The 24355-nt window shown below is 50.0% G+C and overlaps 3 protein-coding genes across 8 annotated transcripts in view; 2 read left to right on the plus strand and 1 right to left on the minus strand.

The window, feature by feature from the left end:
• Faf1 (Fas associated factor 1) overlaps nucleotides 1–3233 on the plus strand; it is a 339484-nt gene extending 336251 nt beyond the window's left edge. The window contains exon 19 of the mRNA XM_076564728.1: nucleotides 2985–3233. Within this exon, the coding sequence (XP_076420843.1) occupies nucleotides 2985–3068 (84 nt within the window). The 3' untranslated portion in view covers nucleotides 3069–3233. The remainder of the gene's footprint in view (nucleotides 1–2984) is intronic.
• Nucleotides 3234–10880: 7647 nt separating this feature from the next.
• Nucleotides 10881–18690, minus strand: LOC143271936 (uncharacterized). 6 transcript variants are annotated; one of them, XM_076564735.1, is made up of 4 exons: nucleotides 18214–18690; nucleotides 17822–17847; nucleotides 17398–17554; nucleotides 10881–17223 (listed from the first exon to the last, which is right to left on the minus strand). In XM_076564735.1, the coding sequence occupies exon 1, from the start codon at nucleotides 18688–18690 to the stop codon at nucleotides 18226–18228; it is 465 nt and encodes a 154-aa protein (XP_076420850.1). In that variant the 3' UTR covers nucleotides 10881–17223; nucleotides 17398–17554; nucleotides 17822–17847; nucleotides 18214–18225. The 6 variants fall into 6 exon arrangements, with proteins under 6 accessions (XP_076420850.1, XP_076420847.1, XP_076420851.1 ...); XM_076564732.1 differs by having other exon boundaries at nucleotides 17822–17865; XM_076564736.1 differs by lacking the exon at nucleotides 17822–17847.
• An 18-nt stretch (nucleotides 18691–18708) lies between these two features.
• Nucleotides 18709–24289, plus strand: Dmrta2 (DMRT like family A2). Its single transcript, XM_076564729.1, has 3 exons — nucleotides 18709–18823; nucleotides 20389–20943; nucleotides 22183–24289. The coding sequence occupies exons 2-3, from the start codon at nucleotides 20397–20399 to the stop codon at nucleotides 23235–23237; spliced, it is 1602 nt and encodes a 533-aa protein (XP_076420844.1). The 5' UTR covers nucleotides 18709–18823; nucleotides 20389–20396; the 3' UTR covers nucleotides 23238–24289.
• Nucleotides 24290–24355: the final 66 nt, after the last annotated feature.

Raw genomic sequence — 24355 nt, forward strand, 5'->3', positions numbered from 1 at the left:
GATCACTGGGAGTTAAAGGCCAGCCTGGTCTACATAGCAAGTTTCCAGGACAGCCAGAGATAACCTGGGGGGTGGGGAGGATGGCTCTGGATACAAATGTAATTCCTGGCTTACTAGCTGTGTGGCCTTGAGCAAATTCTCAGCCTTTCTAAACCTGTTTCCTGGCCTGTCAAATGGAAATAACAATATCTAGCTCAAGAGCCATTGTAAGGATTAAATAAGTTAATATATTCTATGTGTAATGAAAGATTATAAGCTGTTGGCTATCATTGTTGTCAGCAGTTATAATATTACATTGTTGTAATAATTTGTATTGCAAAGCAAATGGATTAAAAAAGAAGGAAAATAAATAAAAGACTAGATAGTTAAAAAAAACATTAAGCATAAATAAGTGAAATGAACTTCAGAATGGGCTGCTTGGGGAGGCCTCATATGGGCACTCTGAGAAGGTATGCCTCAACAGAGCTGTGTTTACTTCAGAGCAGTCCACTGGCTAGAGGACCTCACTGAAGTTAGAGAATGAGATCTCCAGAACTGAAGGCATTACATACAGGGGAAGGGTAGCATGCCTGCTGGGCAATGGGGTAGAAACAAAGACAACCAGGACAACCTAAAGAGAGTATAGGGCTGCTACCCAAGAAACACCACGGCCAATAGTGGCTGTTCATCTGCTGAGCACTTACTGACTTGGGATGGGCCACCAGAGGCTTCCCTAACATTATTTCATGTAGCTATCACACTGACTACAAAGGAGAAACTGATTCCCCTATTACAGATAGGAAAATGGACTCTCTAGTTTTTAACTACTTCAAGGTCATATAGATAGAATGTTTGCTTCAGTCTTTTTAATCATAACACTGTGGACAGATTCCTTCTAACTATAAAGCCGTAAACAAGTGGTAACTACATTGAAACTCGGTTGTCTCACCTTTGCAGCCTGGCATGGTGGTGGTCATGGACTAATTGAGAAATAGATTTGAAGTGCTTGGCTTGTGATAGATGTGCAAGAAATTTTTGTTTCTGCCTTCCTCAGATCCCAATTCCCCCACATAAAGTGACTAGAGAAAATCATTTAGTATTTCTTGGATACTGTTTTATCAATGACAACTATAATTTTAGCTAAGAGTTTATGAATCTCTTACCTTGCATGTCTACCACCCCAGTAGGGTGCCACATAGGCCTGATGCTCCAGGCTTCCAGCCTGTTTTGCTTCCTAATACATCTTCCTGCCTATTCTCACTACTCTGGCACTAGTATGGTTTTGGTTTCTCACAATAGGCGTCATATTTACAAACCACAAATAACAAAGTAGAAGATGCTGGAAGAGCTCTGGCATGTTAATTAAGAACAATAGCAGAAGCAGCTGGGCAGAAAATGCCAAAGCAGACATAGCTCTGTTTGTTGACAGAAGCCAGTGCAGTATTGTACGTTAATTGGGGAAGTAGGTAAACATTTGCCAGCAGCTTGCCCTCCCACTGCATTGGAAGACAGACAGGTCCTCCCTTCCACCTTGCCTGCCCATCTCCCCAGCACCCAAGAGAAACTAGTAGATCAAGATTTGTGCTGGGTTCCTTATAAGCAGAAAGGGTTCCAGGGGTAGATGTGTCTCCTTAATGACCCTCCCAAGCATCCCTAGTCTCTACCTGCATATGCTAAGGTCAGTGTTTCCCACATTAGCTTATCAGTCTTTGACACCCAGGGGCTCCCCTTTAGCTGGAAGAAGAAAGCAGAGTCATCTCATTATGAATGGCCTGAGTTGAGCAGGCAAATTGCCTGCCTGTAGTATTTTGCCCAAGGCCCCAAAGCTCATGCAAATAGCAGAGCAGCAGCTTCAGGTATAGCTAGAGAGTACCTAACCATCCATGACATACTCAGAGCAGCCCATTGTCTACATGTCCATCTCCCTCTATAGTTGCTCTCATACATAGTGAATTTTGTTGATCTGCTCTATGCCAGACACTGTGCTAATTATGTTTTTCCCATTTAATTTTGATCAATCCTACAAGACAAGAGCCACAAAGCTGATAGCCAACACCACTGTGACTTAAACTAGAGTCTTCCTATTTTCAAAGCCTGTATGCTTTCCACTAACCTAATACTCTTCAGCCTTGCAGAACTCATGATCCCTTTTAATAAATGTGTTTCTTTCTCTTGGGTTTTTAAAACCCTCACCTGCCATCTCTGCCCTGGCTTAGGAAGGGCAGAGATCTAATAAAGATTTAGTTTTACATTTAGTAGTTGATTTTTTTGGTTTTGGTTTTTTGAAACAGGGTTTCTCTGTGTAGCCCAGGCTGTCCTGGAACTTGCTCTGTAGACCAGGCTGGTCTCAAACATAGAGATCCTCCTGCCTCTGCCTCCAGAGTGCTGGGATTAAAGGCCTTGGCCTGGGATTAAAGGTGTGCTCTACCACCACCCTGCATTTTTATATATTTCTAAATTATAGTTTTATTATGTGGTTGCCTCATTTTTCCAGACTAAATATACCCTTAATGAGGAGATTGTGTTGTCTTCCTCAGGAGCTCCCTGAAATAGCGTCATCTCTGGATACAGTGGAGTAGCCATTCTGTAGTTTGCTCCATGGAATTTTAATGAAGAGCCTAGCCCTTATCCCTCCAAAGGTTTAGTTGTTGTCCCAGACAGCAGAGCAGCCTCCATGCTACCAGCAGTTAACAAAGTCAAGGTCTCAGGCATGCCATTCCTCTGTTTAACCAGCAGAATATATCTTCCTCTGTCTTTCCCAAGGGCACAGGAGGCAAGGGACCTAGCCTGAGGTCAGTACTAACTCCTCTAACTAGATGGAACTGTAAAATATGACCTTTCTGAGAGCCCTGGTTTCCTCAGAGAACATTAAGAACACCACCATCACCACACAGAATTGTGTTAATCCAGTAAGATACTCTACACATGCTCATGACAATGTGTAGAAGGCTGAAAAACAATGTGCTTGTTAAAGATTTCTGAATGTGTCTTTTCTTTCTTTTCAGATAACTCAGCTAGACCCCAATAAGTCATTATTGGAGGTAAAGTTGTTCCCTCAAGAAACCCTTTTCCTTGAAGCAAAAGAGTAAACATGACTCAGCGGTGGAACCAGCCACTCCTGACAAGCCAGTGGTACATGTCAAGAGATGGGCTCCTCGCCAACCCACCCACATGCTCGTCTCACTCAATTCAATGTCACACTTCTGCCTCTTGCAAGATTGCTGGAAAAAAGTAATAAACATAGCTACTTAAAATTTCCCATCCATGAGTATGTGTTCCCCAGCCCTCATGATGAGTACTCCTTCCCTCCACTGCCCTCTCCTGATAGCTGCACTTCACCCTTGGTTAGTAACTAGTGTGCTGTGGAGTGCGAGTGACCCTGGTAGAACTTATACCTCTCCAGTCCCATCTCTCCCCTTCAGTGTCCAGCACAGCTCTTCTTGTCCTTGACATCAGGATGCTGTGTATTTGATATGTGTCGTTGAGCCAGGGCTCATACCTCTGCTTTTTTATGTCTACAACTGGATTTTAAGTTTATATCACCTAATTTTAAAAGGCAAAGAGAAGAAACTCAAATTGGACATTCTTGGCCTGGAGGTTAGACATTTTGGGGTAGAGAAGTAGATCATATGTCTAACTCCTTTACTAAGATGTGAGATTTTGTTGGAGAACTGATTTGACATATAGGCAAGGTATTTATATACCGCTATCATGGCCTCCATATTCCATCTTGGAGGAGTCTTTTTGTTTCATTGCAGCTTGGGGAACTAATGTGTACACAGTGTGTTGAGGTACATGCAGAGAGTGCCAGCACTAAGACTTGCTATTGGCCAGCTATGGGAAGCTGTTACTCAGCTTACATTGAGACATTTAGAACTTCCCAGGTACCTGCTGCCAAGTTGCTGGCACATCAGAGTACACTGCACACAATTCTCCTGCTTTTCCTCCCCCTGCTACTTCATACATGGTGGGACCTTGTCACTTGGTGGGGTGTTTGTTTCCTTTTTTAGGCTTTTGGAGACCAGAATTCACTATGTAGCTCAGGCCTCAAACTTGCAGTCATCTGTTTCCGCCTCCCAAGTGCTGAGATTACAGGCATGCCCCACAATACCTGGCCATCACTTGGTGTTTTAAACACCTTCTCTATTGCCAAAATCTACAGTTACCCTGTAGGCTCTCCTGCAGTAAGGGACTTGCTCTATAAGTTTAGTTTTTGAATGTTTTAATATTAGATATTGGATTTATATCCCAAATAAAAGAGATCTCATTCTTTGGCTAAAAATTCAGACTTCATATATTTAAGAGAGCAAATTTGGGGGCTTAGCCTAGAATTCATGTGTTGCCTGAATTGATATGTAGAAACCTGGGGTTTGATTTGTAGATGTGGACTTTGTTAATCTATGGATTTAGGGTTTGGGGTAGTTCATAAGAATATTTATATCTTCACAGCCAATTAATTTCCTTTTAGTCTTAGAATGTTCTCTATGGCAGTTTTTGTGTCGTCTCTGATCTTTATCTTTAGAGTTGGCCTCCCAGTCTGGTTATTTTGTAAGTGTGTTAGGTGTGTTTCCCTGGTTCCCTTATGGGGTTCTGAGAAGACTTAACCAAAGCTGAAGATATGTCTGGTCACTTTTCTCTCTACTCAAAAAGTATTGGCCAGGAAAATTCACCTGTTTTCCTCTGATGCTCAGCCAAGAACGTCCCCTGAAAATTCTTCCAAGGGATTGTTGCTAATACCACTACGCTTCATCTGCCAACTGACTGAAAAGAAGGGAGCTCGCTGTGAGGGAGTTCCACCTAAGCATTTCCTCTCCAGCTCTGCTCCTTCCCTCCTAATCAAGTGGTACCACAAGATGTCATTTCCGAAGCTGCAGCTGTCCTAGGGTACCAGCTCTTTTTCCAGCTAGACATTGATCTGTAGCTGCTGTGAGAAGCCACAGCCCTGAACTCAAGCCATACTCAGAACCAGCAGCCAGGGTGTGGGCAGGGGTTTGCGAGAGGTCTCTGAACTCACTCTTGTGTTTAACCTGTTCCATCTGATCTGGATTTGACTTCATTATATGGTTCCCTACCATTCCCGTTGACTTCTGTATACCAACATATAGACTTTACCCTGAAACCAGTTTCATAAACGTTATTAAATGTTACTTGAATGTGTGTGAAATTGACAAACCCTTTTTCAATCCTTCCTTGGAAAGTTCTCTGTCTAACTGGCTCAGCCTCCTGAACTCCTCCTATCCTATAGGCCCTGTTACTGTTCACTCCTGGGAGTCTGGTCAGGTGAGCTCCAGAAAAGGAGGGGAGAACATTTGATACCCTCTCCTACAAGCACAATACTGAAGTGACTTGCTAAAATCAGCAGTATCTTTTATGGTCTTCTTAACCTTAGACTTCCGTGAGCTGTACATCCCAGCCTCCAGACACTGAGTGAGGCCATCAATGTGTTCCCTCCACATTCTTTGCCTACTGCTTACAGTGACTCCAGGACTCCTTGTCATCCCCCATTCTAGGTCACTGCCCTGTGTTCTTGGATTATCATTTGTGTCTTTGAAGAATTTGTTTAAAGGTTTGAGGAAGCAATTCCAATTCCCTATTGCCTTTTAATAGTCTCGGGTTTTTGGAAGGCTTCTGGTTTAGAAGGCTACCATGATCTGACCCTGTGAGTTTTATGAGCCATCCAGGTAGGTGTTCATCTGAATCAAAAGCATTCATAGCCTGGTTTGGATGGGAGCATTCTTGTGGAGTCAGTTTCTAACACAAGGGGTTAAGAGTTAAAGTTTTGTAGGTTTGGTTTAGCCAGCGGAATTAAAAAAACATTACCTCTGTAGCTGTATTAAAGCTAGATATGCTGACCTGGGCATGCCTGGTAGCAGGCTAGATTTCAGAGACTGCAGAGTTCTGACACACTTCCTCATAGGATATGGGAGAGAGTCTTCCCTGTCTCCATTTGCAGCATCCCTGCTGAGACACTTCTGCCTGTCCCATTCATCTACCCAGTTCAAGATCCCACAAGTGGTTAGGACACAGTCCTAAATTCAGTTCAAAAATAACTACCTTGGACATTGCATTTGCATCTGTGTGACCCATCACACTCATTTCTTACGTGATCATCTTAACATTCTTGTGTACACTTTGAGGCTTCTTCCCATTTTAGCCCTGTCGTGTACTCGCTATGTGACCAAAGGGGGAGGAAGTTCTCTGAACGCTTCGCAGTTCACCTCACCTTCCATGGTTGTCATCAGCCCATTGCTATGAATGAGCCAGAGACGATCACTCCAGTTCTACACACACAGTACTCGAAAGGTTGTGACTTGCCTTATGTCCCCATCGTCTTAGCAAAAGTATCAAGGCTCAAGACCTGGCCTCCTGTTTTCATTGTCCTATACATTGTCTACATTCTCCCCAGGAGAGTAGCTCTTGGAATCCTCTTTTATATGCAAAAGTTAAGTGTGTGTTCTTCTGGAAAGGGAATCTGTATTCATCAGATTCTTAATGGGATCTGTTAACTGGAAAAAACAATCGACGAGCCACTGTTTGCATCAAGCAAGCAATATCAGATTAATTGCCATGTTGAAGCTGTGTGGTTTTCTATTTTATATCCAAAAGATGCTCCCAAAGATGGTTAAATGTAAAAACCAGTCAATTCTCTTCCCTTGAACTTCCCTCTGCATTGAGTATCTCTAGCTTTTCTCAAAAAATCAGCTTTGGAAAACAGTAAGAGTCCTTACCCCTTACTCTGTTCCCCTCCACTGAAAATTTTGTTTGAGACAGGATTTCACTGTTTAACCCTGACTGGCCTGGAACTCAGAGAGATCTGCCTGCCTCTGCCTCTGTGCTGGGATAAAGGTGTGCACTCAGCTTCCAGTACATTTTGAAAGCTTATCTGACAGGAATTAGAATTAAGAGAAACCTGATCTTTTTTTCACACTCAACTCTTTTTCACAATTTGTTAGTTCTTGGTTTTGCCAAGTAGTAGTATGTGCTTAAGAGCCCATCTTCTAAAGCCGTTCTGCCTGGGTGCAGGTGCCAGCTCCATCACTCACTAGCACTGTGCCTTAGGGAAGTCACCTCACCTCCTTGCACCACAGCTTTTCAGCTATAAAAGGAATTACTAACAGCAACTTGTTGATAAAATCTTAGAAATTTTCAGTAAAGCAGTTGGAGCAGCTATTGTCTGCCCTGGAGACCCAGAGGATTGTAATAGTGTGGTGGCCTCGAGAAGTGGCAGTTTCTGGGGAATGGCACACAAGACAGACTAAAAGGCAGTCCAGGAGACCCTGTATTCCAGAGCCCTAGGGAAGGTTGGCGTTAGGATGAGTCAGATACTCAGTGCACTACAAACCTTTCTAGCCTCACAACAACCCTGTGGGTAGAAGTTCTAAACCTCCTTCATACAGGAAACCAGCTCCAAGCAATTATCTCAAGCCCCGCACACATCAAGGGGCAGGGCAGAGTTCTGCATCTGTCCTTTGACTCCGGACTCCTGCATGTCTGCCCCAGTACAGTGCTGCCTTCGAGGGAAGCACAGCCACACGACCAAGACTCTCTGATAATAAAGTGTTGAGTGCTAGAAAGAGGAAAGTCATATTTGTAATGGACAGATGAGTCTCCATAAGACTCATCCCTGAAGTTCCTAGTGCTACCATTACATGGAAATGCATCAGAAGCCAGGACTGAAGCAATATTTAAAGCATAGGGGTCTCCCAAGTCCATTCACTAATCCTTTATCCTACCACAGTAGCTTCCCTTCAGAGTATCATCATCTCATTAAGGTTATAATTATATCCTAATTGGTCTCCTTTTCTCCAGTCCAGTCTCCACATCACTGCCAGAAAGTTCTCTCACTTGCCTCACTGTGTCATCTACCTTGCCTCAATCCTCTCAAAAGCTTCCCTGTGCCTTCCAAATAAAACCCTAATTTTTGGTTTGGATTTAAGCCCCCGTCACCTACCTTACTTCCTTTCCCACCTGTATCTCCATTCATTCCCGCAACACATACTGACAAGAAATTTTCTTGAATGTGCCAGCTTTCTGTCATCTTTGGCCGTGCACAGTATTGCCTTCATAGACGGGTACCAGCCTCCATCCTTCACTTTCTGGGTAAACTTTGCTTCCTCTCACATGTATTCTTGACCATTGCCTCGTGCCCTCCCACCACAGGTCAGATGCCTGCGCTGTGAATCTTCAGCCTGAGGCTGCCCTTCTCATTGTGCTGGGTCTTTCCAAACTGTAATTCAGTTCATGACCTTCCTCACCCTGGTCATGAGCCCCCAAAAGATCAGAATCACTTTATATCCTCAAGACCTAGCAAAATGACCGACATACAACAAGCACAATGTAACAAATATTGACTGAATTTGAACAGAGATCCTGGCATAAAAGTACTAAAAAATAGTCACTCCCATCCCTGACCTCCAACTCATCTGGTAATATTGAAAGGCCAAGAAATTATATCTTGATTATTTATTTCCAGAACCAGCCCAGGGTCTGGGACATAGCAGGTATGTACCCAATGGCTACTGAAGCAAAGCCAACTTGTTTATTAATGAAAGAAAAAAAGGTAAAGGAATTGGAGTTGAGTTCTTAGGTCAGCCCAACATGATGCTGCACTCTATTCATCCACATCATCCTCAGACTCGCCCCGTGAATAGTTAGAAAAACGGAGGTTTGGAAAGCTGAGTCACCATCCAGAGACACATAACTAACAGGGAGAGGAATGGGCTTTGATGGAGCCACATGTGCCCTGAGCACACTCCTGTGCTTCCGATCATGGGTGAGCCCTGCCCTGGCTGCCTTGGCACGCAGAACTTCAGACCCAAAGGTAGGTTAAAAGTAGTTAACAATGTCACAAGGTCCCCTGGTTTGCCTTCCAACTATGAAGACCAGTGTCTGGCTCTCAAGAAGGGCTTATCTGTCCTACATGCCCTCAGTGTTAGAAGTTCCTTCCTCACCCTATACTCCTTTCAAACTCTTCCTGGATAAGAGAGTGCCCCAGTTTTGTTGAAGAAATAAACTTCCTGACAGTGGGATCAATGATTTGTTTTATTGCCCAGCACAGGCCTGCTACTATGTAGGTGCTTCAAAAACAACTCTTGATAGTGAAAGGATTACTTAAACATTGTCTATTATGTGCCAGACATTGTGATATTTAATAATATTAACTCATTTGTTCTTTGTATTGTTTTCTTTACTGGTACTCTAAGGCCCGGGAGGTTAGGTCATTTGTTCAAGGTCACACACAACAGTAAACCAAGGAGCCAGATCAAACACAGTCCACTTGGCTTCAGAGCTTAGGCCAGTACTGCACTGCTCCTCCAGTAAGTTCCTGGAGCCCACAGCACAAGGCGGGGGCCTCTTCTAATCCCTGTGTTTCCCTGGCAGAGCAGGTATCACATTATCACGGTTATTTGCACAGAAGTCTTTTCCACTGGACTGTAACAGGTCCACACCTGTGGGATCTGGCACAGGGTACTGAGAGTAAATGTTACGAATGAACCACAAACTATCCTATGAGGAGTAACATACAGTCCCTGTTCTATGCACCGATAAACTGAGGGCAAGCAGCAGAAGTCTGAGCCTCTATAGTATATAACACTGACCTATGCTTAGGCCTGCCTCCACAACAAGTATTTGTTCCCGAATGTTTGACCATATCAGCATTTGCCCTATGGAAATGAGGTTAGCCTTGGCTTGCCCACTCATTGAAGCCTTGAAGCCTTCTTACAAACTTGATTCTCAGCCTCCACCCTTAACCTAGAATGCCCTGACAGGAGTGGTATAGAACCACCAGTTTTAATGCTGGAGAATTCCCAGAACTATGGAAACCCATAGTCTCCTCTCCCCCCATGAAACTGCTTCTCGGGTAAGTCTCATCAGGGAGTATGGTGAACCTGGAAGTCTGAGATCCCAGAATTAGCCAAGGGAGGTGTCCACAGCATCAGGATGGAGCCTGCCTTCTCGATACAGGTGTCCAGGGCCTGCAAATGTTACCTGCCTCCCATGGGTACACGCTAGTAACATTTGCATAAGGCTTTTCTGAGAAGTTGGCAACAGCAAGCCTTACTGAAACTTTTCTCTGTTTTGGGGGTCAGAAGAAGCGGCCAGAACCTTGCTTTATTTCCAGAGGTGAATACCAAGGAGTCTGCTGAACGTCCACTTAGAAGGCTGGTCTTCCTAGCCACATCTTTGTAGTCCTTATCTCAGAACATTATACTATAGAGAAGGAAACTGAGGGCCAGAACAATGAACTGGCTAGTCTAAGGTCTCTGTTATGACATGCCTTTACCCATAGCAAATGTCATAAGGAACTGGCTTGTGTAGCTATCACTTCCATACTTCAATTTCTTCATGAGTTTCTTCCATGCTGTGGGAAGTGATAGGCAGAATGAAGAATATGCTTTCTTGAACAAAAATGGTATTGCACTATGGAGGAGTCTTTTAAAGAATAAACTCTGCTGTGTGAGCCCCTAAATAGAAGCCCTGAGAGCATATAGGGGTGAGAAAGAGTATGTTTCCCAGAGGGCTTGGAGTGGCCCTGGGCTGTTCTGCTCTCCTTGTGTGGGCAGAGTGCTTTGTGTTTCATATTCCGGTTAATGTAACCTTCAGAACATGGAGTGTGAAGCATGGGCATGGAGAGAGATAGTCCTGAGCCCACCTTGGATCTTGAACAGCCAGAGTATGCTGGGAGGTCATTCAGCCATGGCAATCTATCTGAATTTGGGTTCTGGGGGCAGGGAGATTTTCAGATTAGGGTTCAAAATCAAAGGCACCTGAGACCAAGTGCTTTCTATCTCCAGCTTCCAGATACCCAGTCTTCCTTCTCATGGAGATAAACAGGATGCTGGGAAGGAGTGCTAGTTTGGGTTTCTATTGCTGTAATGAGACACCTTGACCACCGAAACTCTTATAAAGGACAGCATTTAATTGGGGCTGGTTTACAGTTCAAAGATTTAGTCCATTATCGACATGGTGGAAAGAATGGTAATACACAGGCAGACATGGTGCTGGAGAGGTAGCTAAGAGTTCTACATCTGGATCAGCAGCAGGAAGAAATAGTGAGCCACTGGCCAGGCTCAAGCATCTGAGACCTCAAAGCCCTCCCACAGTGACACACTGCTTTTAACAAGGCCACACCTCCTAATAGTGCCACTCCCTAAGGGCCCGTGGGGCCATTTTCATGCTAAGTACCGCAGGAATGAAGAGTCCTCCAAAGAAAGGGGTTCCAAACATTGAAGGAAGTGTCCCTTCCTCCACACCCAGCAGGCTAGCTCAGGGAACTGGTAGTGAAGAATGAGTCTCTAATTGTAAACAACCCTCTCAACCCTCCACACCAGTCTTATGTCCCTGGGAGGATATTTCTCTATTTCCTTCTGATAGTTACTTCTCAGTTTCCTCTGCTAGAAATTGGAGATGACAAGGGGCGATTGTATGGTTTCAGAGAGGACAGCACAGAGCCATTTGGGAACACCCCCCACCTGCACCCCACCCCGAATCAGCATGTGCCACTTTTGTCCCTGACAAAAGACAGTTGAGGCATCTGGAAACATGTTGGAATCTGTACCAACTGAGACAGGAAGAACATGGGGCTCCAAATTGGAGATGGCTGGGCCTGGCAGGTCCTGAGGAAGTTGGAAAATTAGGAACTGCCTGGTCCAACTAGGAACTTTGAGTGTGACAGAACAGGAAATGGCGGTGGGGGTCAGAGATTAAAAAAAAAAAAAAATAGAAAGGGATGAAAACTGACAGGTGACCTGTGAGGGTGCATTTGGCTTCTCCTTTCCACATCCATCCTTCCCTCTTCAGTTTCCTGTGTCCTGGATGCTACAAGCTGGGAGTTCATAGCAACCAGCAATTCCTTGCTGTACTGGGGAGAAGATCCAGTTGAAGATCTGACTCAGGATCCAGCCCTATCCCCTATGCTCCCCTTGTGGTGGCCTGGCTGCTACTGACCCCCAGACAGTCTGACATGGCAGATGAGAGGCAAGTGCAGAGACAGCTGGTGACCCCCCAAGTCAGGCGGTCAGGCCTTGTCAGTGTCAGTGAAGTGTAGCAACCTTTATACCCAGAATTCTTGACTCAACCAGAGAGACTTGGACTGGACTCAATATCACAGCCAGGGCTCTTGGGACATTGCCTTGGAAGCTAATTCCTGAAGTCACCAATCTGAGGATTGGTCCCCAAAGTCCAGGAGGACCTGCAGATCACCTGGACCTTTCTACCTCTGACCATTTCCCTTCAGTCTGGTTAGTTCAGGGTCTCAAAAAACTTTGAGCACTATTTGAAAACTTGACATGGAAGAGAGTTCAGGAGTGAGGCTGGTCCCAAGATGAAGATAGTCTTAAGTAACTTTCTTAAGCTCATGTCATTAGCAGTTAGATACAACGGGTGAAAAGATTCTGTTCAAAATAGCTATACACTATACCAAGGATATGTGTTTAGGGAACAGTATGGAGGGAAAGGGTGAGGTTTACCAAAAATATCCCCCTTAGAAATAAGGTCACACTGTGTTCTGGGTGAAAACATCCCATGTAAAGATGCACAGTCTCTCTTAAAGTAATTTATAAAGACAAGTTCTGCCTGGCCCTGGTGGTGCACACCTTTAATCCCAGCATTTGGGAGGCAGAAGGCGGCAGATCTCTGAGTCTACAGAGTGAGTTCCAGGAGAGCCAGGGCTACACAGAAAACCCTGTCTTAGAAAAAAGGGGAATCCAATTTTTTTATTTGAAATTGATAAAATGTTGATTCAGATTACTGTGTTTTGGAAAAAGTTTGAGATGTTTGAAAAAGAAGAATCAGGAATCACTAGAATGACCCGCCCTCCGAAATATTACACAAGTACAAGAGTTAGAACACTGAGGCTGGGGAAACATGTACTGAAACCAATGCAGGTCATCTGAGATTTCAGTGTGTGGTCAGTGGAGGAATGGGCAGGTCATGCAATAGTCCTCTGATAACCAGCTAATTATTTGGGGGAGAGTTAAGTTACAAACTTCACACCTTCCATAAAAATTATTTTCAACTGAACTGACTATATAAAGATAGAAAATGAAAAGAGCTAATAAATGTATTTACTGGCTAAGTAAATATAAAAAGAGAGGTAAACGATTTTAGAAGTTTAAAACTGGAAAATCTTAAGATACTGTAAATATACGCCATTTATAGTGGAAATTAACAAGTATGGCTACTTTTTTTTAAAGCTTAAAACCCCAGGATAGTAATAGCAAAACCAGTAACCCAAAGAATGGAGAAGTGTAGCCCATTTTACAGAAAGGAGGGTGCTGCTGCCTGGAGTGTGTGCTGACCTACAGAGAGGTTCTAAGTTCTTAAAGGATGTATGCATATTATTTTAAAAGACGGACAGCAGTGGCCATGACATAAAGAAAAAACTAAGGAAATGTAAATTGCAGTGCCTCCGAGATGCTGCTTTTCTTGCTTGAATTAGCAAAGATTAAAAAGACCCCAAGATGCATCTTGAGTGCTTTGCCTGTCATAGCCTTTTCTGAGGGCTGTTTGACAGGTAGCTATCAAATGCCCTGGAAAAGCCTCTGATGACTTGCCCGCATTTCTAGTAAGTTTTCCTAAGGAAATAATTGGTCACATTCACAAAGGCTGCTCATGGTAGCAATGTTATCAGAGCAAAAACTGGAGACTAACTATTAAAAAAGAATTGGCAAAATAAGGTACATCCATATAACTGAATATTTTTAAATCCTTTTAAAGATTTTGTGTGTTGATTAACATGAAAAATGCTTATATTTGAAAACAAAATGCATATTTTTGTAAAGGAACACACAGAAACAGTTTATGAAAATATGTAACAAATATATGCTACTAAATTTTCTAAAATGTTTAAGATGTTTATTGAGAACAAGCCCTGGCAGCTTCCATTGGGGTCCCTTCAGGAAGTCCCTTCCATGCCCACTGTTCTCACTGTGAGGTCAACAGTGGGTGACCTTGTGCCTAGTTGACCGGTGAACTTTGTAAGAGTATACATAAACGTAGTTAACCTCTGGTCCTCAGAGCCTGGCACATACTAGGGACTCAACATGAGTGGCCAGATTCTCGGTTTTCCTTGAATAACTGGAGAATTTAATGAAATCAAAACCAAACAAAAACAAAAACCTAAGTCCCACATTATGCTCAGAATTGAGGTGAGGAGACAAAGGTCTAAGACTGAACACTGGATCTGGATTTCTTTCTTTAGGTTGAGCGGCATGGTGGCCCCAGGTAAGTTACCACACCGCTCTAAATTTCGTGAGCCACTCAGGTCTGAAGTGGGCTATCGCACTGAGTGCTAAGGGAGCAGGCCACACCTAGAGTTTAGCAGAGGGGAGAACACAGGAGACACTTCAAAACAGAAAGCCTTGAAACCTTGTGCGACCCTACTCCCTTCCAGGGCTTGACCAAGGAGGCCAGTGGCTGTGGCTGGAGCTGACTGGAACCAACCAGTGCGGTCCCTCCTTCTGCCTCGGTTGGCCCTTCGCCTGCTCCTCGAGTAAGGCGCCCAGTGCTTCTTTCCCTAAAGAAGCTAAGCACCAGCGATTGGACCCCAGGTGCAGGAGAGCCTCGGGTGGAACCCAGAACTTTGCAGACCACTGGCAACTCCAAGGCTTGAAATTTGCGCTCCTCTGTGTCGCCTTCCAGCCTTGGAATCGGTTTCTCACCTGACAAGTGAGATAATGGGACCCAGTAGAGAAAGGTGGGTCTTCATAAGTCACTGCAGGGAAAAGTGCAAGGCGCTGGAAGAACACGCAAAAGCCCAGAGCCACAGTAGGCAGCGTGGTTTGTTGTTTTGTTCTGTTTCCAAAGTTGTGTCTTTTCCTCGGCCCTAGCCTCGGCCAGATCAAGGGCCATTTCAAAGGAGACAGCAAACCAGGCTCCCTTCCTCCCCATTCGCGATGGGAACGCACGACAGAACGAGCGTCTTAATCAGCAAGACTGGAGGAAAATGTCTCCTGTGCCGGCGTCCATGCCTGCGTCCACGCAGGAACAGGAGTCACTTTGGTGCGCAAAACGCGCGCCAGGCATGCCTGCCTTCGGAGACGCTGTCTCCCAAGGCGCCTTCTTCCTCCAGCCCTTCCCAGGTGAAGAATTTCAGCCAAACTAACGGAATCCAGAGCGGTGGGAAAGGGGTCTGTGCGGGAGGGGCGAATCCGTCCCAGAGCCACCGGTTTGGGGATAATTACTTTTAATGTCAGAAAGATTTAGTTTAATATCATCTCTATTAGGCTGCCGGGAGGGTAATTAAACGGGAAGCGTCGCAGCCGGCAAACAGATGGCGTCTGCTTGCTTCGAGGCCGCGGGCAAACAGCGCAAAAGTCAACGCTTCCCAGGTCCCCCACTGATGCCCCCAGCCCTTCTCCTAGTCAGTGGTACAGAATCCTCATTCTCGGCTCCCAGTCCCACATCACCCCAGGTCCCCACCTGGGCCTTCCCCCTGGGCCTCTGCTGTGGAGTGGCTCTGAGTGATGGATGGGGTTGGAATGAGGGTGTGGAGGATTTCTTGGCTGGGTGCACACGCCCGCTCCCCACCGGCCGGGCAGACTCCTCAGCAAATGATTCTGAGCTGAGGACACTTCTGAAAGTGTGAGTTGGGCCCTCGCTGTCAACCACTTCATTTGGAGTGAAGGTCTCTATCCCAGCAGACGGAGAAGGACTAGGGTTCCAAGCCCTGATAGATATGCTCAATGTTGAGGGTGCAGGCTCACGACGTGGGACTCTGCAGGCGTCTGAGTTTGAGATCACTCACCAAGTGGTTGTGCCTGCAGGCAAACGTGCTTATGAGAGCATACTGTGAGGCCAAACTTTTTGAAAGGGTCCCTTGGGTGAGAGGGCCACGTCAGAAGTGAGCGCGCCCCCCGTGGGCGTCCACTTCGTGTGTACATGAAGGTGTGTCCAAACCTGCAATGAGTTGTGTTAGTGTGTGGGTGGTGGTGGTGGTGGTGGTGGTGGTGGTGGTGGTGGTGGTGGTGGTGGTGGTGTTTGGGGGCCTCATCCTGTTGCCTCAACCTGGGCATGCTCTCCCTGAGGCTAGCGGCTCAGGTGGGCTTTCACTTCCAGTCTCTTCTGGGCAGCTGCTCATATCAGCAGGTGCTAACAGATGAGTGGCCTGGGAAGCTGGGCAGAGGCATCCTACGGAGTGGGCACAGTTATCTCAGGCCAGAACGGGTTTTTTCTGCTTCCCTCCATTACATTCTTTACGTGAACACCACCAACCTCAGCTTGTGAAAAGAGAGCGTCTGAGACCTGTGGAGACACCAACTTAGAGCACCAGAAAAGGGGGAGACATCCTGTAGTTTGGCCTGGGCTGGGTTCCAGGGTGCGATACCTCCTGCTCTTAAGAAAAGAAGGTTCGATCTAGGTCCACGCCAGAGCTCGGGTTCCAAAAACCGTTGGCTCTGATGAGTTCGTCTAAGTGCAGGATTCTGGCCTCAAGCGCGAGGAAAGGTATTTAGGCCACTGCTTCCCAGAAAACTAAGCATATCTGGGTAGGTTACTTCGTTTCGGGGGTAAAAAAATGTCTGCAAAACTGCCCCCCCCCAAAACAAAAACAAAAAAAGCTCTAGAAGCAGGCGGGCGCGTGGAATCCCGCAGCGCATGGAGCCTTCCCGCCCCTCCCTCCAACAGGCCCGCACTCAGGCATAGATAGTTACTCTGCCATCTGACCCCGGGAAATTGTGTGTATGTGTGTGTGTGTGGGTGGGGGGGTGATCGCCTAACGCGGAGGGCTTCACCGCACCTCACCCTCACTCCACCTGCATCTCCAGACTCTTCACTCCCTACCAAAGCTTTTCTCCGGCGGCAGAGAAGGAACTTTCTCGGTAGCCGCGCAACCAGGTTGCTATTCTCTACGATTCGGGCCCCAGCTCCCCTGAGACTGGCCTGGCAAACTTTCTGGAAGTTGTCCGCCAGATTCTGAGGTTCATCGCCCCGTCACGTCTCCTCGGGTCCGATCCTCCGTTGGCTTCTTGGACAGGGCGCATCCCGACCCTCGCAGGCGCGTGGTTCTGCTATGGGATCCTGTTGATCTCGCCTTCCTCCTGCCCCAGCTGCCGGTCCGCCTGGCGGGAGGGGCTGCGGACCCAGGCAGGCTCCGTGCGCCTAACAGGTGTGTGCGTCGGGTCGGCGTAGACCCGACTCCCGAGGCCCAGGGGCTTCTAAAAAGCAATGCCCAGACGCACGGTAGGGGGTGGAGAGGAAATAAGGAGATGGCCTCGCTTTTCATTTAAACGAATTTTCTTTACTCTGAAGAAAAGAGAAAAGTAGAAAAAAAAAAAAAAAAGAGAGTAACAGAATGTTAGCCGCAAAGGCAGGAGAAGAGTCCGAGCTAGAGAATCCGAGGGCGACCCCGCCCAAGGACTTCGACGTCTGTCCCGAAAGGGGGTAACTATGAAAGGATACAAAATTGGAACCTGTTACCTCCTCCGCTGACCGAACGGGTCCTGGGGCCGTGACGTCAGCACAGGTCGCAGAAGGCCAAGTCAAAGTTGGTCCAAGGCCCCCCGCCCCCTGCGCAGCCTTGTGGTCTAGTGGCGCGACCGGCTGGCCGGTGCATCCTGCGTCCGTCCGAGAGAACCTGGGGAGGCGCAACGGCTGCCTTTTACTTTCGTTTAAAACAATTTACAAGTAAACTTCGTTAATTTCAAATATCGACAAAAAGAATCCCACCACTAACACCATAAAAAAAGGGGAGCGAGATGCGGAGAAACGAAGAAAGGCAAGGGCACAGGGGGCCAAGGGACAGGGCTGGGGCGCGGGGAGAGGAGAGGCTGAGGCGCACGGACCCTCGTTCCTCCTCTGCGTTCCTCGCTTAAAAACGCCCCTCCTTACAAATCACACTTACCCTCCGTGCAGCCCGTGGTGTCAGGACTTTGCCAAACGAAGGAACTAAGCATTAAAGGTGGCAGGGGGAGGGGGAGGGGAGCAGAACAGCTCTCAGCCACCTCGGAGCACGTCGGACTTGGGAGCACACTCGACACCGTCAGAAGGAAAGCCAGCAAAACCATCTTGGCAAGTCTGCGGTGAACGCCCTCCCTCCCCCACCCCGGCACCGGGGTTCCACTCCCACTCCGACAGCGGTAATTGAATTGTCACCTGCCCCCGTCCCGCCCCAGGCCTCCAGGGCCACTGGGGAAGCTCGGCCTTGCCAAGCGCCCCCGGCCAAGGCAGAGTGGCGCAGCGGAGCCGGCGCCCCAGAAGTAGAGGGGTTACACACGTCTACGCGGAGAGGCGCACCGGACACGGTAATTAGGAGCAATTCACACGCTCTCGGGCGCACGGAAACTTCTTGTCACGACATTTGCAACGCTCCTCCTCGCGCACTCCTTCCCTGGCGCCCCCTCCCTTCCCGCAGGCACTCAGCGGAGCGTTCCGAGTTTCGAATCTTTCGGACACTGTAGAATGAGGGGCTCCCCGGGCGCGGGCCCGGCCAATCAGAGCGCCGACTGCCTCCCCTGGCCAATGGCAGGCGCCACATTGTTGTCCAATTCTGTCTAATGGAGCCCTGAGGAGCAACAATAGAGCGGGCGAGCGGCTCATTGAGAGCTGGCAGCGCCGGGCTACCGGGCCCGGATAGAGCGCAGCGTCCGGAGCGCACCGAGGGGACGCGGGTTCCAAGCAGCTGGCCCCCGGCCGGGTCCCCGGTCCCGAGTCCCCTCCGGAGTGTTGGACTGCTGTGTTCCGAGGGGCGGGGGGGTCCGGAAGTTCGGACATGGTGGCTGAAGGAGGGTGACGTGGTCAGATAAGGGGCCGGGGGCAAAGGGACGAGGCCGAGAGAGCGGCGGCGCGAGCGGAGCTGGGCGGTGCGTGCAGCTCCGGCGGAGGAGGAGCCCGGAGCCCGAGGCAGGTAGAGGAGGGCCGGCCGCAGAGCAGGGGAGGCCACCGGACCGGCGGCCCCCGAGGGCGAGGCCTAGGCCCCAGGGGCCTTAGGGACTGCATGCCTGGGGGTCTGCGGGCAGAGGCCCCGGGCACACTGAGCTCCGCGATTCTCAGGCGGAGCGGGTCCCCAGGAGAGGGTCCCGGGCTCGGAAGCCCCGGCGGGGTGGCGGGGAGTGAAGGCCGCAGCGGAAGCCCGGAGCTGGGCCTGCTGGGCCTTGTGCAGCTGCGGCGCAGGTGGGACGGACTGGCCTGTCCCTTCGGGGTCAGTTTCGGAGGCGACTCCCTGGCCTGGCTGAGGCCTGCTGGGGACTGCACGTTCCAGAACCCCAGGCTGAAGACCAAAACTCTGGAACCTGCGCTGCAGCGGGGTCCCCAGGGGTCCCAGAATGAGGAGGGCGTGTCTAAGGACTGGGTCCCTAAACTGGGGAGGGGTGGGGGTTGGGGAGGAGGGGTTGAGGGAAAAGGAGGTCCTGCAAAGTCTAACTTTCGGAAGCTGTGCCTTCCTTCCTCCTGGACTACTCCAGACTAACTGTCTAAACGCCACGCCACAGGTCTCGCCCCGTCCCCACCCTACCTTTCGCAGTACAGTTTTTCCTGTTTATCACTGCCGCTCTCCGTGGACCTGGGTCCGGGTCACCCGTGTCAGCTCTTTCGGGATGTTTTCCTTGCTATTCAAACTAATCTTTGAGCTAGATGGCTTGTCTAAAGAAAGTTTTTTCCCCCACGATGGGTTTTCTCTTTAATGCCCCTCAGCTCTTCTAAACTCGGTTTTTCTTCCTTTCCTTTAGAGGCACAAACCACGGCATGTCCCGAACTCATTTTTTTTTTTTTTTTAAATGGGTCCCGGGGCCATAAGCTGAACTTTGCCTCCAAATCTGTCTTCCGGTTCTCACTCCACTTTTAATAGGAAGAAGTTCTTCAGTTCTTTTTGCTCGAATTCCGCTGCTCCCACATTAAAGGCAACAAACAAGATCCCAACCCAGCCTGCTCAACCCTGCACCTCACCTCCACATTTCTCTCCTCTTTATCCTTCCACCAAAACCGAATGTTTTTTTTTCTCCGTGTCTTTTTGCTTTGCCTTTGATACCAGCTTGTTGGTCCCACGTTTTCTCTGTCATCTGAGTCCCCTTCAGGCACACATTTCTCCTTTCTCGTCTCACCCCAATTAACCTAAGCGTTGGACATAATATTTTCTTTTCAAGTCCTCCTTACATTCAACTGAACCAATGACTTCCAAACTTTGTCGTCTTTTTCCCCCTTGGAGGAACTACTGATTCAAACGAATTCTTCCACGTGGCGTGTAAATCGAATATAAGAGCATCAGTGAGGGGAGCGGAGGGGGGGGGTTGTTGGTGGGGAGAAGGCGTCGTCGTGTTTACAAGGAGGTTCCGAATACACCTTCCCCGCAACTTGCCAGCTATTAACCAAACTTGGACAACCAAAGTTTTCCTAAATTTGGGTTTCTGCAGGCCGCGCTTGAGTGTGGCTCATTGTACTGTCCTCACGCGGGTCTCCCCACTTTTCCCACGCCAGGTCCAGCCATGGAGCTGCGCTCGGAGCTACCCAGCGTGCCGGGCGCGGCGACAGCAGCGGCCACAGCGACGGGACCTCCCGTGGCATCAGTGGCGTCAGTGGCCGCGGCGGCGGCGGCCGCAGCCTCGCTGCCGGTGAGCGTGGCCGGGGGCTTGCTGCGGGCGCCCCCCCTGCTGTTGAGGGCCGCGGAGAAGTACCCGCGGACCCCCAAGTGCGCGCGCTGCCGCAACCACGGCGTGGTGTCGGCGCTCAAGGGCCACAAGCGCTACTGCCGCTGGAAGGACTGCCTGTGCGCCAAGTGCACGCTCATCGCCGAGCGCCAGCGCGTCATGGCTGCCCAGGTGGCGTTGCGCAGGCAGCAGGCGCAGGAGGAGAACGAGGCGCGCGAGCTGCAGCTGCTGTACGGCACTGCCGAGGGCCTGGCGCTGGCCGCCGCCAACGGCATCATCCCACCGCGGCCCGCCTATGAAGTCTTCGGCTCCGTGTGCGCCACCGACGGCGGGGGGCCCGGAGCTGGAGCGCCCGCGGGGAGTGCAGGGGGCGCAGGGGGCGCAGGTGAGAGCGGGGTCGGGCCGGGGTGGGGGTGTGGGGGATGGGTCTGGAAGGAGGAGCCCGGGACCCAGCTCTGGTGCGCACGGCCTAGTGGACTGTTTCCTTGGTGACCAGAGTTTAGCTCCCTTTCCTTGAAGTTGGGGCTACTTACTGTAGCTCACCAGGCACTCAGCTTCTACACCCACCCATAAACTGGCTGCCCTATCTGTAGCTTTTACACTTTATCCCTCTCCCTCACCTCAGACCCCAAGGCAACACTTGAGCTTTATGCTTGCTCAGGGGGCAGGTCCTTAGTTACTGCCCAACTCTTTTTGCTGGGTCTCCTCCCCCAGCAGCCGGAAGCTGCAGATCTGTTCTGCTCTGAGCTTCTCACAGGCCACCCCATGCTTCCCTTCCCAACTCTTCTGAAAGGACCCTCTGCAATCCTTCTAATCCGCATTGCTTCCCTAAGTACTGGCGACGCCCCTCTTTCACTGCCCGGCAAGATTCCTCTCCTCTGGTTCCTAAGGCTTTTTGGATAAACATTCCCTGTGTTCCCTTGGTCCTGGCTTCTTTCCCCCAACGCACGCACGCCGGTTTTCTCATGGTTGGCACGTTTTCCTTTTTCCTGGACCCCTTTCCCATGCTTCTGTCTGCTCCCAGCATAAACCCACCACTTTCTAGACTCTAGAAGGTTTTTCTGTGAGGAAGACAATTAGGTTCAGGAATGGGTTCGGCTCTCATATTGGAAGGGAATTTCTTGGGTCTTAATTTTGAAATATGTGGACTAGGAATAGGATATAACTTATTTTATGTGCAGAGAGGCTTAAGACCTAGGCCCCCAAGGCGCCTTCTCTTCCAAGCTGTGATACCTAAGGTAGGGTTGGCTTTGGCAACCTGAGTGGAGTTGTGTCGTCCACACACTGTGAGGTATAGGTAGAGGTTCTGTTTGCTCTAGTTTGAAGGCCACTTCTCTAGGAAATGGGAAGAGAGTGGAGGTGTTGGGGCACAGGTATAGGAAGGGTGCACTGAACATTATTTTTAGGGTGCCAGGTAAGGTTGGGGTTCTAGGTACAGAAAAAGCCTAGGAGCAGAGAGAGGGGGTAGAAGGAGAGAGGCGGGGGTTATAAAAATAAAACTGCGGCTCTGGAGCGCAAAGAATAGTTTGGAAGCTGAGAACGGGAGGAAACTTGCATTCAACAGGCCTATGTGTGGTGGGTCCAATGTTCTTAACCTCCCCTCACATCTCCGTTTTTCCCTCAGAGGCCAAGTTGCAGAAGTTTGATCTGTTTCCCAAGACGCTGCTTCAGGCCGGCCGCCCCGACAGTCCGCAGCCACAGCCAGTGAAGCCCTTGTCGCCCGACGGCGCAGACTCGGGTCCCGGGACCTCGTCCCCAGAGGTGCGGCCGGGTTCAGGCTCGGAGAACGGAGACGGCGAATCCTTTTCAGGGTCGCCTCTGGCCCGGGCCTCCAAGGAGGCAGGCGGCAGCTGTCCCGGGAGCGCGGGCCCGGGCGGTGGCGGCGAGGAGGACAGCCCTGGCTCCTCCAGCCCCCTGGGTTCCGAATCGGGTTCGGAGGCTGACAAAGAAGAGGCGGAGGCCGCACCGACTCCGGGGCTGAGCGGCGGCCCCGGGCCGCGGCAGCGGACGCCGCTGGACATCTTGACGCGCGTCTTCCCGGGCCACCGGAGAGGCGTCCTGGAGCTGGTGCTGCAGGGCTGCGGCGGCGACGTGGTGCAGGCCATCGAGCAGGTGCTGAACCACCACCGCGGAGGCCTGGCGGCCGGCCTGGGCCCCGGCGCGCCGCTGGATAAGGCCACGGTGAGCGCGGCCGTCGCGGTGGACGACGCGTGGCCCGGGCGCGTGGACGCCGCGGCCGCCGGGGGTCCCGGGCTGCCCGCTCCCCTGCAGACCGGGCCGGCCGCGCCCCCGCACCACAGACCCTTGCTGGCCGGGGCCATGACGCCGGGCGCGCTGGGCTCGCTCGGCAGCCGCTCCGCCTTCTCGCCGCTGCAGCCCAACGCCAGCCACTTCGGCGCGGAAGCGGGCGCCTACCCGCTGGGCGCGCCGCTCGGCCTGAGCCCGCTGCGCCTGGCCTACTCGGCGGCGGCAGCCCACAGCCGCGGCCTGGCCTTCATGGCGCCCTACTCCACCGCCGGCCTGGTGCCCACGCTCGGCTTCCGGCCGCCCATGGACTACGCCTTCAGCGACCTCATGCGCGACCGCTCGGCCGCCGCCGCCGCCGCGGTGCACAAGGAGCCGGGCTACGGGAGCGGGCTGTACGGGCCCATGGTCAATGGCACCCCCGAGAAGCAGTAGGACACGGGCCCCCCCCGCAGCCCGGCGGCCCCCAAACACTGACCCAGCCTGCTGCCCAGCCCCCCGCCCCTCCTCGCCCTGCCCCGCGCCCTCCGCTCAGAGTTGGCCTTGGGGATTTGTTTTGAGGGGTGGGTGGGAGCACCTCGGCTAACCGCGCAGGTGTTCTCAGAGGGGCCTTGGGGTCCGGGTGCTCGTCCAGCCTCGGGCCACCTCCCCCCAGGCCCGCTCCCCCTGTGGCCCAAAGGCCGGGGATGTCTAAGAATCCCGAGGCCGGCTGCGGCCGCGCCTGCCCCTGCTGCTCCCTCCGCTCCGCTCGCCTTGCCAGCCCGCGCTCAAGGTGGATGGCAGGACAAATCAGCCTCTCGTGTGTGTCCTCCAGTCCCCACTCCCCTTTCATTAAAAAAAAAAAATCCGCTCTAACAAATATAAATTTAGGATGTATACATCTCTTGCCACTGAGTCGAGTCTTTGGGGCACACATATATATCGATATCAATTGTAAAAAAAAAAAAAAAAGGAAACGTTCTAAGGTGCACTTTCCTCGTTGCGGTATTTGTCGCTCTCTTTGTTGCTTATGCCGATAAGCATGGGTTTCCTTGGTGCAGTGTGAGTTTTTATATATGTATAAATCTATATATAAGCTATACATATATATATACAAGCCAGTGTATAATGTTATAAAATGGAATTCTAAGTTATTAATTGTAATCTGTAGGTGACCTCGGTATTAACGTGAAAAACATTCAAAATCAAAGCAAAACAACAAAAAAAAAAAGGACAAACTGGGAAAATTAGACTATTCGCGCATTGTACGTATGGGGTTTTATAGATGAGATCTACTGTAAGCTGGGGAGGAACCCTGCCCGCCCCCTGCCCCTGGCCTGCAGCTGCTCTCCGGAGCGGGCCAGCACAAGCTGGAGCACGACTGAGCGTCGGGTGACAGAGCCGGAAGCTCCGGGACTCGGCAGCCAGCGACGCTGCGGAGAACTGCTCACTTTGTGCTTTCCTTTGCATAGGTATGAGCTAGAAATAAATGTTATTTTCTAAATAAAGCAACGCTCGAATCCCATTCGCTCCTCTGGCGGCTGGGAAGAAAAGCTTTTAATTTCCCACTGGGG

Source organism: Peromyscus maniculatus, chromosome 2 (genome assembly GCF_049852395.1).
Source record: "Peromyscus maniculatus bairdii isolate BWxNUB_F1_BW_parent chromosome 2, HU_Pman_BW_mat_3.1, whole genome shotgun sequence".
Classification (NCBI taxonomy): domain Eukaryota; kingdom Metazoa; phylum Chordata; class Mammalia; order Rodentia; family Cricetidae; genus Peromyscus; species Peromyscus maniculatus.